Source organism: Corvus hawaiiensis, chromosome 6 (assembly GCF_020740725.1).
Source record: "Corvus hawaiiensis isolate bCorHaw1 chromosome 6, bCorHaw1.pri.cur, whole genome shotgun sequence".
NCBI classification, from domain to species: Eukaryota; Metazoa; Chordata; class Aves; order Passeriformes; family Corvidae; genus Corvus; species Corvus hawaiiensis.
This window is the reverse complement of record NC_063218.1, coordinates 20,837,030-20,853,001: the sequence shown is the minus strand read 5'-3', so window position 1 is coordinate 20,853,001 and position 15,972 is coordinate 20,837,030. Positions and strand designations below refer to the sequence as shown.

The 15,972-nt window shown below is 34.1% G+C and overlaps 1 protein-coding gene across 4 annotated transcripts in view; it reads right to left on the bottom strand.

The window, feature by feature from the left end:
- The window catches only part of CEP128 (centrosomal protein 128), a 115,581-nt gene that overhangs the window by 85,420 nt on the left and 14,189 nt on the right, over positions 1–15,972 (bottom strand). For all 4 annotated transcript variants that reach the window (XM_048307579.1, XM_048307578.1, XM_048307580.1 and 1 more), the window contains exons 9-13: positions 12,714–12,830; positions 5,555–5,641; positions 4,016–4,090; positions 2,678–2,810; positions 806–966 (exon numbers count right to left, since the gene is read on the bottom strand). In XM_048307579.1, the coding sequence (XP_048163536.1) occupies positions 806–966; positions 2,678–2,810; positions 4,016–4,090; positions 5,555–5,641; positions 12,714–12,830 (573 nt within the window). The remainder of the gene's footprint in view (positions 1–805; positions 967–2,677; positions 2,811–4,015; positions 4,091–5,554; positions 5,642–12,713; positions 12,831–15,972) is intronic.

Below are 15,972 nucleotides of genomic sequence, written 5' to 3'. Positions count from 1 at the left end.
AATACAAGCAAAATAAAATGTTAAGTCCTTGACTACTGAAATAATGCACATGGTTTTGCTAACAAACTCTTTTCTCCTGACAGTCATGGAAGACAGAAGAAAATTGATACTGTTTAGACATACTACTACCAATGACAAATCTAGACAGGAGCAAAAAATACAGAACTTTCCCATCTTAAATAAGAATGCTACTGCCTACTTAGATCTCATTTTATGGTCAAAACTAAAATTCCAGTACAAAAGGCTGCTGTTATCCTTTTCATAGAGAATCACATTAAACAGTATGTGCTTACCATAAAGAAGACTATTAATACTTATGATTATATTATTATATTGCATCTAATTGCAAAAAAGAGAGAAGTTGTGATCTACACTTGTTACTCTACTGCACTCTCTCACAGAACAAGGTATCTCAATTTTTAAAGTTGAACTTTAGTTCTGAGGAATGATGGAATGGGGAATAAGGAAGTACTACCTTATAAAAGTAGTTCCAAAAACCATTATTAATGGTAAGTGCTGATAAAATCAGATCAACTTTTCTTTCCACATGGGAAAGAGAAGGAATCCAAACCATGAAATCATGGGCAATAGAGCAAATACCTTTTTTGTGTTACACGGGAGAGAAAAAAAGTCAGCAAACTCAAATCCCTTTCCAAAGTTATTTACACAATAAATAACAACGAGCACAACAGTTACTCAGTTTTAAAGGTTAATCCCTAATCTATCACCTAATGTTAAACAGATGAGAAATTATTGAAAAACCAAAAAAGTGCCACTTGACAAAAAGCAACAAAACCCGACTTACCTGTATGTGCATTACAAGCTGTGCTTTCTCCTTGTCCTTACGCTCTATACATCTCTTCAGTTCCTCTACCTCTGACATTACAGCATTATGACTCAGCTTTGCTTTAAGTTCCAAAATAAGTTTCTCTAGATCCTGCTTCTCTCTCTCATATTTTTCAGCTACTGTAAAACAGCAAGAACAGAGGAACAGACTCAGTAGAAATACCAGCTTGTGATAAATTAATTTTATCTCATTTCACTTTTGGCAATTTGCTTCTCTACTTGAGGCTACTCTGTAACTGCTGATTTTGACCAAAATATCTGTGAAAAATGGTATACCTGAATCATAACCTAATAGCATTTTACTGAATTAAACAGTATTTTTCAGTCATTTTATAGGGGTTTTCCACTTTTCCCCCTGGACACACCTGCTCCCCTCAAAAAAAACCCCAAAACAACAAAACAACCAAAGCCCCAACAAAACTGAATAAAATGAAATAGAATGGAAGAAACAATGGGAAAGTCCTGGTGTAAATGAGATTTGGCCACCAGCTTCAAGGCCAAGATTTTATCTCACCAGAGTAATACCTCCTAATTTGAAAGTCACATTATCTGTGAATTTTATGTCTGAATCCTGCAACTACAACCAAAGGTTTTGATAAGAGTAAGTTCTAAATTCTCTCAGAAATTCAAAGGTCTTTAGTCATAAACAACTACTAGAGGCAAAAGAAAAAAAATCTCCATTTGTCTTCTTCCCGTGCATCTTTGAAGAAACAGAAATTACACAGCAAGGTGAAACATGTGCATACATTTATATAACTTGCTATTGAATCTTAACAGTTCCAGTATATTTTTATTTTCTTCATATTTTTACATCTTGTTTCGATTTATAAGACTAATAGGAAAATTAAAACATGCTTTTATTAACATGAAAGGCATATTGTTTCAAATAAATTAACTTTTAAGCAGATACATTAGCATGACTGGAGAAAAATTATTGAAATTATTACTTTGCATTACATTTCTGAAGCTAAGCCACATAAAAAAATCCAGTCAATTTCCAGTGCTCTGAGATTTGTAAAACGCAGAGTCAGAGTCCTATTTTAAAAACCAAGATAACTCAGAAGCTGAAGTACGAAAATACAAAAATACGTCATTAGCCAAACCGATTAAACATTCCCCTAGACACTGGACTTGGAGTCATTATTCCTGTATTACCTTGAGTAATACATTTCTATGTTAATAAGGAGAAAGACTTTCCCTAATGTCCTTCTGATTATGTTTGAAAAGTTTAAATACAGACAGATAACTAACAATTAATTGAAGACCTTGCTAAAGTGGTAATTTAATATGCAATCGTATCTTGAAATAGTTTAAAGTATTTGTCTTCTAAATGAAACTATTCCAACTCTAAAACACTAGCATAGCGCAAACAGAAGCCCTGACTGCATCATCAAAATTTTCTTAGCCACTCAGGAACATGCTGCTTGAAAATTCTACCAGAAAATCATCAGCCTTATTAAGCACCTAGTCAATGACTCTTGTTATGATTTTCAAGATGGCAGAATTCAAACTGCAAATGGACTGAAATGCAAGTTTTCTGGAAAATGATTACTTAAAAATAATACAAATGTGTTTCTTCTGTAAAAACACTATTCAGTTTGCTGAAATTGTCTCATTTGTTTTAACCATGCAAATCAAAATATTTTATAATAAATTAACTGTCATTGCTATTTGTCTGTTAATATTCAGGTGCCAATATTTATTAACTTATATCTGATTAATTAAATGGCTGTTTTTGTTGAAATAATAGAAGAATTAGACTGTGACTCTAAGATAATGTCCATGCCTACTAACTAGTTTGCAGGCCTCTAGTGCAAAACGTTAGTTGTACCTGCTCTAATTCTCCTGTCATCATCTTGTACATCCTGGTAACTCTGGCGATGCATAGCAGCATATGAAAGCTGATGTTGCAATTCTACACGGTCTTCTTCTGCTCTCAAAAGCTGGGAACGAAGATCCTCAATCTAAAATATATGCACAAGCATCAAATGTTTAATGAAAAACAGAACAAAAAAGTAAATACCATACTTGTATTAAACGCTAAAAAAAATAGTACACACAAAAAATATTTATAAATAAATCTTGAGAGTACTGCAGATGGTAAACACAAAGACAAACTACCTCCTAATTACAGGCCACAAAGTGATTATTCAAAATTAAAGGAAATATTTTAATTTATGTTGACCACAGATGAGCATTAATTTCTCTAGACCAAAAATTATATGTTGCAATTGTCTCTTTACATAGCTAGTAAAAACGTCTATACAAATTTAACAAACAATATGTTTTATTTAAACTGTGCGCCTTAAAAATACAATGTATTTATTCATAAGAAACACTGGGGCTTTTCACATTTTTCTTTCCTATCATATATAGTACAGCACTTACAAAGATGACAACATGCAGGAAAGTAAAGAAAATCCAACATGCTAAAGCTGAATTGAAGAAAAATACCTCTAATTCATATTACCCTATATTCCATGCCCAGTGATTTAAATTCAAAACAGTAATATAGCTAACTCAAACTTCTGCTAGATACCCAAGTCAAACAACTAAAAGATGAGAATGCCAATTGCTTCCCCTTCCCTACTTATTTCAGTCTTTTTATCCAGCTCCTCTGAAAGAAGGATGTTTAGGAGAAAGGACTTTTTTTCTAAAGCAATAATCCAAATTCCTACAAATTTTATATTTAATCATTGATACATCAATAGCTACTGTTTGAAGCACACTTTAGATAGTTTTTCAGGTATTTGTTTATTTATTCTTATTCCATGTTACAATATAGCAAATACATCTAGGTCAGTGATTTATCTGATTTCACCAATTATAGCACGCACTTTGCGGAACAATGATTACTAATACAGAAGTTGCTCTAAAGCATGCTATGAAAGGAAATTTCACATAATGTGTTTATGTACTGAAAACATACCATTATTACCACTACTATAATTAATATATATGAACATATACACATAAAAGTTTGGAAAGCAGAAGAAGTATAATGAGCTCAGTCCACATATTTTAGACACTTAAACCTGTCTTCCTATACCTCATTTTTTTCTTTATAAAACAATGCTATCAGAGTATGAGATAGTAATATTAAACAAAAAGACCTCAGACACAATCTAATATGAAAACTTTAGGATTTTTACCACACCAAAGCAGTTACCTGATGCAAAAGAGCTTCTCTACTGCCTTCAGATTCACTCAACTTTTTTCGGGACTGCTCCAATTCCTGCTCAAGCTTTCATTTCAGAGGATGATGAAGAAAGAAAAGCAACATATGAATCATAATATAAAAGTGTATTTTAACATTTAATTTTGACACAAATTAATCCATATAAGCATCTATTTAAAATGCGATATAATATACACAGTATTTTTATTCATCCAAAATTTAAAGCAAACCTTCATTTGTACTAAATCCCTGCAATACTTATTTAAATTACATAAAAAGAGTTTTACTTACAGTCCATAATTTTTGTACAATATTCTGTATCATATGAAGATACAAAGTCATTTATATTATCCAAAACAAAAATCACAAAAGCAAATTTTTACTGGGTTAAAAGTAAAAAATGGAAGATAAGTTTTAACAAAGTTTCAAAAACATTGTCCCTGGATTTGAAACATACTTTTAAACTCAAAATTAACAATGACTTAATATTTGAAGTCACCTTTGGTAAACACTTTATTCATAGAAGTGTTAAAGATGACATGCATTGGTAGAACTGTAATTGGTAAAACCTGTGGGGTTTCTGTGTTTTGAAAGATGATGTATTTGAATTATTCTCGAAACAAGATGACTAAAAAACTGAAGTGCCCTGAATTTCATAAAACTGGAAGTTTTCCTAAAAACATAATATTAAAAATGTGTAATCAGAAATAGTCAGCAAACTGATGACAATTAAAAAAAAAAAAGAAACGAAAGCAAAAGCTACAAAATATTTTCTGACTTCTTCCACAAATAGCTCAAAGATCCACTTGGAAACAAATACAGGTTTTGACAGCAGAAATTGTTATTGTTGAGATAGTAATCTCAAGGAGGATGTTGAGAGCCTGGCAAATGGGCAATGTAAACAGGACCAGCATTAAGGGAATGAAGAGAACAACATAACATAAAACACTACATAAAGGCTTAGCATAAAGGGGTATAACTTTGAAAGATGCTAAACTTGATGCAAGTGGGAAAAAAACTGGGCAAAGCCTACTACAGCCCTAGTATCCTGCTAGAATAGAAATACAAGAAATCTTGTTTTCTATGAACAGAAAGAGTGCAATATGGCAAGAGTTCAGTAAGAGTAAATGACTATGGTGCAAAATAACCAGCATGAGTTAGTTGCAGGGATGAAGAAAAGCTGCTTTGAGCTGCTGCAAATAAGCAACAGCAGACTATATACAAATTCAGAGACAAAACAGAGAAAGAAATCAAGGATAATCCTCAAGCGATAAATCTGTCTGCCTGGCAGGATGGAAGAGTCATCAGAAGTAACATAGTATAAATAAAGAGCTTTGAAGGAGAGACACAAGTTCAGCATAGCTATACTCTCAGTGCCTCTGATGCAGAAAAAAACTCCGCACCTTGTATTCTTAAAGAGTAAAGAAAGTTTTTTTCTACTGGTTTCTCAGAAAAAGGAAGCATATATTGTAACACATGACACTATACACTCATTTAAAACCAAACAGAAAGGAAAAAATTAAGTCTTACCTGGTGCTTTTCACTTTCATATTTCACAAGTTTGTTTCTCATGAGTTCTTCTGTTTCATCTGCTTTAGCATCTTGCTTCCTTAAAACCTTTAGAGGAGAAAAATATATTGTAAACTTCATTATAAAATTTACAGAAGCCATCATTCCAAGGCTGTTAAAAATTAAAGAATCTGCTGATACATTTAAGAAAGAAGATCTAGACAAATGCTTTCTGTCTGTATCTCATATTTCCATGTAGAGCCAATGTATATTGTTATGAAAAGATAAATATAAGTCCATGCATACATAAACACACCCATGCAGAGAACAGGGACAAACACAAAGTCTAACATCCTTCCGATGTATAGAGCTCCACACACTCAAGTTGACCCCAAACACCTTTAGATTCAGGTCTAAAAGGCTCTATAGATCCCCTACAGATTAGCTGTGTACATATCACAGAAAAAGAATATATTCTCTAATATAAAGTGCACATGTTATGAAATACAATGCACTGTAGTCAAGAAAACTCTACCATAAGATTGTGTCATAAGGAAAAAAAAAAAGGTTATTTTTTCTGAATCTGGACGGACACTTAGAGCTGTAGAACTACAACTGAATCAACTGAAACTTTCCTGACCAAAGTTATCAACATTGATGTGCCCGTCTTTGACAACAATAACAGAAAATAAAACAAATCCATGGGGACTTTTCCCATTCCCTCTCAAACTGAGGTATCTAAAACCACATATGTCCATTTTCTAAACCATCTTACAAAAATAATAATGCCTTAAATATCAATTTCAAAATCTTGTCGCTCTGCAAACCAACACTATTTGCAGAACACATCACTGGCAAAGAAAGTATTAGATATGACAGATATTAATGACATGTAATATTTACAACATAACCCAAGTTTAGATATCTCAAGCCATAGCAATATCATTGGCTCATTTTAAATATCACTTAGAAACATTAGTTGAGAGAGATCAGTAGCCATATACTGATAATTTGCCATGAATTTCTGTAACTGTTAATTAAACACGGTTTTTATCTGTGCAACATGACCAAGCATTTTTCACACTAGTCTCAAATCAATTAATTAGGGACCTTAGCACAAATCTTTTACTTTTATCCCATATCTTGAAGTATAAGTAAGTACAACTATTCCTTCCATAATTACTTGCTAAAACAACAACAGACCAACAACAAAACAAATACCCCTGAAATTTGTTCCCATAAATTGTGCAATTTCATTCAGTTTTTGAATATTTTCTCTTCACTGTACACTGGAGAGCAATTTCAGTGTATGAAAACAGAATAAAAGATATTAATCAACTTCAGTGAACCCAGGCATTCAGCTTTAGAAGTTTTGACTTTAAAAGTAGTTTTTTGAAGAAAATAAATGACTATATATACTTACCTCACTTGTATAACCTCACCTCAGTAAATATAAGGGTTTCAGTATAGTTTGGATTACTCTCCTGGGTGAACAGCTTACATTAAAATCTGAGACCATGGAAGACATTAATCATAACTATGCCACTGAAAATATCATGCCACATAAAGAGTTATACTTTTAGTCATACTGATTCCTAATCAGATAATAGAAGACTGTAACACATTTAAGGTATTTTCGTAAGTATTCAGTAGAGATTTAAATCTATCATTCCAGTCAACTATAAAACTCAACACTGCACACATTTTACTCAAAAAGGCTCTTGGGAGAAGTCCCAAAAAGCAACATGAACAAAAGTCTAAGATCATCGCTTCAGCTAATGCCGTTTTTGCATTACCCAAGTTGACTGGGTTTTTGCTTTATTTTGGGGTTTTTTATTAGTTTATTTTTAATGACCAGAAGTACTGGTTCAGAACAGCCTACCTGGAATACATGATGTCTATTAACTGTAACTGACCATCAGTTTTACCAGCAAAATTAGAAGCTCTGTTACAGACAGTCAACTTTATGCCAACTTTAGTTTTGGCTCTAAATTAATAATTAACATAGTACCAAACATGCATGTTTTCATGTGCAGATTTGGCTAGAGATATCAGAATCATAAAGAAAATATGGGCTGGATTCAGGAATACTAGTAAAATTTTCAAAGATTATTCCTGCTGAAAGCAAAAAATGACTCTGCATCAGTAGCACATCCTAACTCCCAGAAGAAACCATGGAAATAAATATGCCATTTCAACTTACTAAGGTTCACTGACTGATATTCAGGCTATTAAATTGGAATAATTTCAAACAAAAATGTGTCCTGTACTATAACTGATACTATAAATATAACCTTCAGTTTTATTTTCTGCATATTGTAAAACTAGCCCATAGCCATTTCATTTTAAGGAAAAAACAGCTCATACATATATATAGATATAGACAGATACACCAAAGTTAAAATACTGCAAAAAAAAGTGATGTGACAGTAAATGAAACACATTATATGTGCACTGCTTCAACTGTGAAACATGCATTGTACCAGTAGGTGCCAGGTAGGCAGTTAATCAGTGTCATTAAGAAATGGAAACATCTGGTCATCCACAGCCAGACAAATGTCAGCTCTTACTGACAATTCAGAAATTGTACAGGTCAAAGTTAATTCTGTGTTTTGCCCCCTTTCTGTACTCCTTTTTAAAGAACCCTCTCTTGTTGATTTATGCCACACTTGTTTTTTTCTCCACTAAGGATCTCTATACAAGCTTTCTATTGTGAGGGTAAAAGAAAAAAAAAAGCAAACAAAATGTGTAAAGATCCAACTGATTCTTCGATTTCATCTGTTGTCCCCAAAGAAGGGGTTGGGGGAGTCAAATGTCAAAAATGGGAACTATGAAAAGGATGCTGAGGACAACAGTTCAAGCACACACTCCTCCCTAATGGCTCCCAAACAGCAGGCACACACTGCCCAGAGAAGCTGAAGCACCGAGGAATAGGAACAGGCCTACAGTAAACAGGATTCTCCTACCAAGTTCCTCCTCTGAAAGCACTCTAGTGTCCAGGTTGTTTTGAAGGAGACTGACAAGGAGTTGATGAGGCCTTGGAGGGGGCAGGTACAGAGGCGGCCACAAGGAGACAGAGAATTTCCATGTGAAAAGGTCTTCACAGCATGGTTTTGGGAAGGACCAGCTAGATGTTCCACTGCCTGCCTAGGTGGTCAGGCTAGATGAACTTTGATTTGACCAAGGAGAGGAATTCTTACAGGCCTTTATAAAAGAGTTCACTAACACAAGACTGCATTAGAATACAAATGTAACTGGTATACCCCAACTGAGCATACCTCATCCACATACACAGACTATCTATTGAACCCCAAAACTTCAAAAACATAACTTACTGCTTGATAGATCAATTTTTCCTATACATGAAGAAAACTATAGGGAGGATTCTGGAACAACAGTTCTCAATCCTTCCAACTTATGATAACCTTTCAAGAGCAAATAATAACTTTTACAGCAACTTAAGCCTACAAACTTTTCTTAGGCTTTGGATTTTGGTCTTATTTTGGTTTTGCTGTGTTGTTTTTTTTTTAAATAAAACCAGATTTTTTGAAAGCTGTGCACAGACCACAAACTGAAACTTGCTCTTTCAAAGTGAGACTGATCAGTGAGTTTTTCATACTACCAGAAACATACAAGCAGCCTCATGCTATAGTTTAAAGGCAGAAATGTACATCATAATCTGAATGAAAGTACTTTCCCTAACTTGCTACATTAGTGACTAGCATGGCTCCAAGCATGCTACCTAAACATAGCAGCCAGGCTGTTAAAAACAGACTGCCTGGCTATTTCAGTGACAGATATGAATGAGACTTGCCGATGTTCCAAGCAAAAGACAGATTCAAACTACAATCAAAACAGAAACCATTGGCCACAGGTGGCATAGCACAGAGCCAAAGAGCAAGTATCAACAATGCACTAAAATATCCAGGTGGCTCAGAGCACAGATCAAGTTTATGTTTGTCTAAAAAGATCGGTGATAAAGATATGCAAAAAACAATGTTCAGTAACACTTTTGACCATCAGTTTACCCCAGTCTCTGTCCACCAGATTCTTACAGTTCACTGTATTTGCAGTGGGAGGCAAACAGAATCTAAGTATACAGCTGCACAAAGAGAAAGTTAAAAAATGCTTCCTGGCCTACCCAAGTTGCTAGCTTAAGATACAACTGTAGTCACCACCTTACCACAGTCAGTGGATTCAAGAAGTCCAATAAAGATGATTCTGTTCACCTAAAGCATGCAAAGCATGAACACATGGACACATTTCACCAAAATCCAGGAAGCCAAGCACAGAATTTTGTAAAGCCATCCAGGACACCCAACACACAGAAAAGCTGCCTACAGCCCATTTTCTTTTTAAGAATGATACTTGATCTTGTTTTAGAAAATAGATGCATAAATGCAACTATTACTTACAAAAACTAAGAGGTGATGGTGTCCTTATATTCAAAGAAAAAGAAGCACTGAGGAATCTCAAAATAGTTTTCATTTCACACAACAAATGCAGTTGTTAAAGCAATTCATGTATATATGTTAACACCACTGGCAAGAAGAGAATATTTGTTCTCCTTTCTAAGCAGAAACATGTTTATATAAAGAATATAGAAAAAAATTAAGATACACAATTTGCATGAATTTGTTTGCTAATTTATATTTTCCAATTTGCAGTAATTGCTGTTTAAATGCGCCAATACACATTAAGGTAAAAGATACATAAATATGTAGAGAAAATAATATTTATACAACTACACACAGCACAGACAGGCTACAGATTCAAAAGAAAAATGCAAATTTAAAAGTTAAAGATGTAAAATTTTATACATCAAGTTTTCTTAACAGTCAGTATACAAATAGATATCATCTTGGTTCATAATCAGTCTATGATTATAATAATACTACAATACAAACAGGAAGTTTGCACATTATAGAAAAAAAACTCATAGAAAGAAAAGACAGACAAGAGAAAGGTACAAAACAAGTACAGATACAAAACAAATGTGTCATCATGTTCTGTTAGATCCTGAAAATATATAATTTAATAATTGCAATTCAGGAAGGTGATTCTCTTAAGACAGTAAAACACTGACAAGTAGTGGTCAGTTACAGGCACTGCACTTTACTTAAAAATAATAGCATTTAAACTTCACAAACTTCACAAGAATTCTTAATTAGAACAATTACTGATCACATGCAAAAGTCACATTTGATTTGGTTTGGTTTAAAATGTGTAACAGGCAAACTAATGAAAAAATTGTATCATTAAACAGCCACAAATGCTTTAAATAGCATTTCGCTGTAAATCATTCAGGCCATATTAAATGACAGGATTTCAAAAGTCAGCCCAAACACCACCCTCCTTTCCAGCAATGTTACTTGGGAAGCATCTTGGAGAAATAAATGAAAACAGAAATAGACTTCAATAGAACATTATGTCCATACAACGATCACCACAAGACTGAGGCCATTGTCAGAGTTAAGAGACGATTTAACTCACAATTCAAATTACAAAGGACAAGAAACAGAATAACAAAGTAACAAGCTCAAAATTATGCAGAAAGATGTTTCATCCAAATAACAATTGTAGCAAAATATTTATTTACTTTAAAATCACTAGGCTATGCAAAAGTACACAAGGCAATTCAAGTACATTCTTTCTAAAATACAGCAACTTAAGCTGTATTTTAGAAAAGGGTTCCTCAGGGAAAATGACTTGCAAAAACAGAATTTCCAGAAGAAAGGATTAAACCATCTTATTAAAACAGCTGGACATCTTAGGTGAATAGGTCTAGGATGTACTTAGTATTTCATATTCATTTTGCATGAAATTCAAACGATGAGCTACCAAGAATAAAGGTACGCAGCCTGAAGGCTCATGATGACATAGACTATGATCATTCATGTGATCTACAAAAGATCATATGAAAATTCCTTGAACTACATTTGAACTCATTCCCTTGAATTCAAGTTTTCTTTCTAAGGAAACCATGGCAGTGTCAATGTAGATTACAAGTCATCAAGCCTTTAAAAGTAAAGTCATCATCCCTTTAAAAGGATAAAAAAACATTGTTCCATGCTGCAGATAACACTATCAAATCACACCAATTCATTGCATTAGACATCCCTTCCCCAGACTGAAGGCACTACTGAAGAATCTAGAAGCAGACATAGGCATATTAAAGAGCAATGAAAACTGAAATTCAGCACTCTAGTTCTTATCACCCACTAGGACATCAAGTGGGGGGAAAATGAAACAGTAAGTCTTTCCAAAATACTGGCAGAAGGATTACAAGCCTTTCGATAAACACTACTTTTTATCTAAATCAAAAAAAGGATCTCATCTTCTAAAATATGACATCTTTGAACAGTCTCTAGCTTTACATTAAATGCATAGCATCACTCTTAACTTCAGGTTCTTCAGTATCACTGCACAGTGTAATGTCTTCCAAAAAGCCTTGCTGCAAATACTAAAATTGAAAACCAAGGAACTGCTTATTTCTTCCCAGTCATAGTATTCTATTGCACAGACAGAGATAACATTGCAAATTGTATCTTAAGGGGAGTGAAATAAAAAGTTATGCTATGTTAAGACACAGATTTTCCAACCAGGAGTAAAATCAGAAAAAAAGAAGTATTTTTCATATATTTTCTAAAACGTACAGAAAAAAAGCTAACAGCTGTCTCAAATTTTAACTTATATTCTAAACATTTCTATTTGTCTCCTAAATAATATTTTATATTTCATTGGGCATTGTTGAATGAAACTGAAAAGCAATGAAAAGCTGTCTGGCCACTACAGTGGTTTTGACTGTTGAAATAAATTAAAGAGTTCATTTGCACGAGCAAGCAAAGCTTACCTTTTAGAAAATAAAATGTTTTAATTGAGAAAATCCAGTTAATGACTTGCTTTTGTTTGCTTGGGTTTTCAGGAAGGGCATAGGGGGTAGGTTCTTAGAAGATTTGTGGCCGTTACCAAAAAGGTCTAAATTATAGACAAGATAGTATAATGAAGAACTGAGACTTTACTTGGTACCATCTGGTCATCAAAACAAGCTGAGCTGGACTGAGAGCTAAAAAATGTGCCAAAGATATGAGCACTTTTGCCAGTTTGACAGGTACAGGCTCACAAATGGAACACATTCCTAACTAAATCCTAAATACATGGGAAGCTCTCATTTGCATACCTCCTGTAATTGAAGAGACATGTGTCCCAGCTGGTCCTGGCGCCTCTCTACGAGCTGTCTTTCAGCACGCATTTCTTCTTCTATCTCCTGAAGTCTTCTCTCTACCCGTTCTGATACCTTCAAAAGGAAAAAACCCATGCTGTAGGAAATTAGCGTGCCTTTTAATACATGTGAAAATATCAATGGCAAAAATGTAAACAGAGTATGGGGTGAAAAGAAAAGAGAATACATAATTTGTATTTTGTTAAAGCAGATTTAGAATGGAAGAGAAAATAACTAGTTATAGCAGCGAGTACTCCAGAAATACTCAAGCAGGCAACCAAATTGTTATCTTGCTGGCAGTATCCTCCTTTAGGTGTATGCATATTTTTCTCTACAGTGGTGGTTCTACTCAAGCGTTAAATATCCCATTATCAAGTTTAGAGCAGCCTAATGTGAAGTTGCAATACAAAAGTCTTAGCTTCTCTGTCACAAGCCTGATTAACCTCTGGAGGGACATTTCTTTCCCATCTCCAGTCTGCAAAACAGACCAGTGTTTGCCTCCTTCATGCACCAAAATCTGTGAGTGAAAAGTAGTAAACAAGAACTAAGTACATGAGAATAACTGTAACAACATAAAATAATTACATCACTTAAAGCCTTTTTCCCCAATATTTGTAAATCCATGTACAAACTAATAAAAACAACAACACGTATTTATTAAAGCAATTTGGACTAGGAACATAAAAGCTCAATCAGACTAGAATACCAGTACTACTTCACTTTTGCAATTCATACTGCTAGCAGACAGCACCCTCTTGAGGAAACAAATTATTTTTTTTGTTAAAGAGTAGCAAGAAAAACACTTAAGTATCATTTCCTCCCTATCTTAAAACTAATTATTTTAAGCAACCACTAGAAAGCAATATATCTATTCCCAAATGGTATTTAGATAAAAAGAGAAAGACATAAAACAACATTCGACTCCTAGCTTCTGATGTATGTGGAGGTAAGTTCTCATCTTTTTCCATTAAGCACACCTCCATTAGCACTAGGCATATAAGCACAGATAGAAAATTTTACTACGAGCAACACAGTTATGTAGCAACAGAAACATTATTAAGGCTACACTTATGTTCTGGGCTTCACACGGCTTAAACAAAACACTCTTTTTCTTTACAATAGAATACATCCCTCAGAAAACACTTCTTGCTTGTGCAGCCAGATGAATAGACAGCTTACAGTCTGGAATACTGTATTTTTTCCTAAAACCATCAGGAGATGCCTGGTACTGCATCAAACCATGCACTTTCATCTAAGTTATGAAAGCTCTGAAGTCATAATCCAGAATAATTACTTACTAAAAACTAATGTATAAAAGATAAAGACCACATCACAATGTTTGTTTTGACAAGTACTACTTAGTGTTACTTCTCAGAATTCATAAAATACTCCAGCTAACAGAAACAATGATACTATGTAGCAGGAACAAAAAAAACCACTCTCATTAAACTTGTTATATCTTTGCTCAAAACCAGGAAATAAGCTGTCATCCTTTTCCCTATACATATCTAAAATAAAGAAATTAAACAGTAGCGTTTTTGCATTTTTTAAAAAAGGTTTTGACTATATGTTTCTGAAGACAAGCTTTCTCAGATCTCTCATTTACCTTTTACAATGAAGCAAGTGAGCACTAAAGCTATTACGAAAGAAAATGTACAATTTTGACTTGACAGAAGATTCAAAAGTAACATCACCCCCAAAGATGACATTCCAAAGGAGAGTTCAGTAACTTCTTCACTGTCATGGGTCTAGCATGCACAGCAGATAACATGACACAAGGCAGCACTAGACAGGCTTTAGATTCCTGCAAACTTCTAGTTTCATTTCAAATCATCACTAACTCAGAACAAGTAAGAAATTAATTTTATGAAGTGATTTGCCTTGCCTCTAACTTCCTTCAACTCACTCCAGAATACAATTGTTGTATTATTTCTAACAACATACTAAAAAAGATGGATTACATATCATTGTATTTGTCAGGTGCATGGAAATTCCAGTTACAGACATAATCCTCTTCAATAAACAAACAAAAAACCCCCCCGAACCAACACAAAACAGCCAACATTTTCATGCTGCTTATAACCTCTATTTGTTTCCCATACTTTGTACATTGGTATGGTATTGGTAACACCTTGGCACTTCAGCAAGGCTTTATGTCCCACAAGAATTGTTCCATGTTTTTGTAGCCTCTCTGACCTTCCTCAGTTTGTCACACAGCCTGTGGCATACAACAGTAGGAATTAAAAAAAAAAAGAATTAGAAACAGTTAAGTGTTAATTTATTAATTAGTACATGCAGAGTAAACTCAAAAACATACTTGTCTTCCTTTATCCCAAACGACCTTGACTCAGGACATTTCTAGCATGAAATATGTATCTAGACCTCTGAATGTTACCAAAAATCTTAGTGTAGACAAGTGGTTCACTGAAGAACAGTACAAAAAATATGGAGGCTCTAGACAACGACATGAAATACTAGCAGTAAACTGCTGCATTCAGAACATATTAGAATGTGACTTCAAGCACACATTTTTAGCAACACAGACTATCTGAACGATAATGATGACACTAGAGCTGTGTCTCCACATAAAGCTTTAAGGTAGCAGCAAAATCCATGAAAACAGATTAGGCTATCAGAAAGTTCCTCCCCTCCCCTGCAATTAAACACAAAGAACAGAATGTCCTTTTTAAAACCAGGGTGACATTTAAGTCATGCAGCTAAATATAATCTTATGGAAGATGCTGGATGCTTACTGTACAAAAAGCACATCCTACTTCGTGAATTTCTGCCCTGTTTTTCAGCTTTCCACTGTTACTCCTAGTGCACAAGTGCTGCTAACAGAAATCTATTGCAACAGATTTTTGCTGCCTTTCTTGTTACAACGCATTTTATCATCAATGCATACTTGAAACAGGAGTATTAAAATCACAAAAAGAGCAAACTTTTTTCAGAGCTATAACTTTAAATATTGTTAAACTTTCCCCTCGTGACAAATGATAATATGTGTTATACCTTTTACAAGACACCTGTGCAGTACCAAAAAACCTTATACCCAATGTTCTGAAGGACAGTTCATTATCTGACAATAATCCTGGCCCTCTGAGATACCATAACCACAGTAACTCCATGTAAGATCCATTTCACTTGTCACTGCTGTCGTTTTCCAGAGACAGTCAATCATCATTTTATAATGGCACCATCTCAATTAAGCATCTAC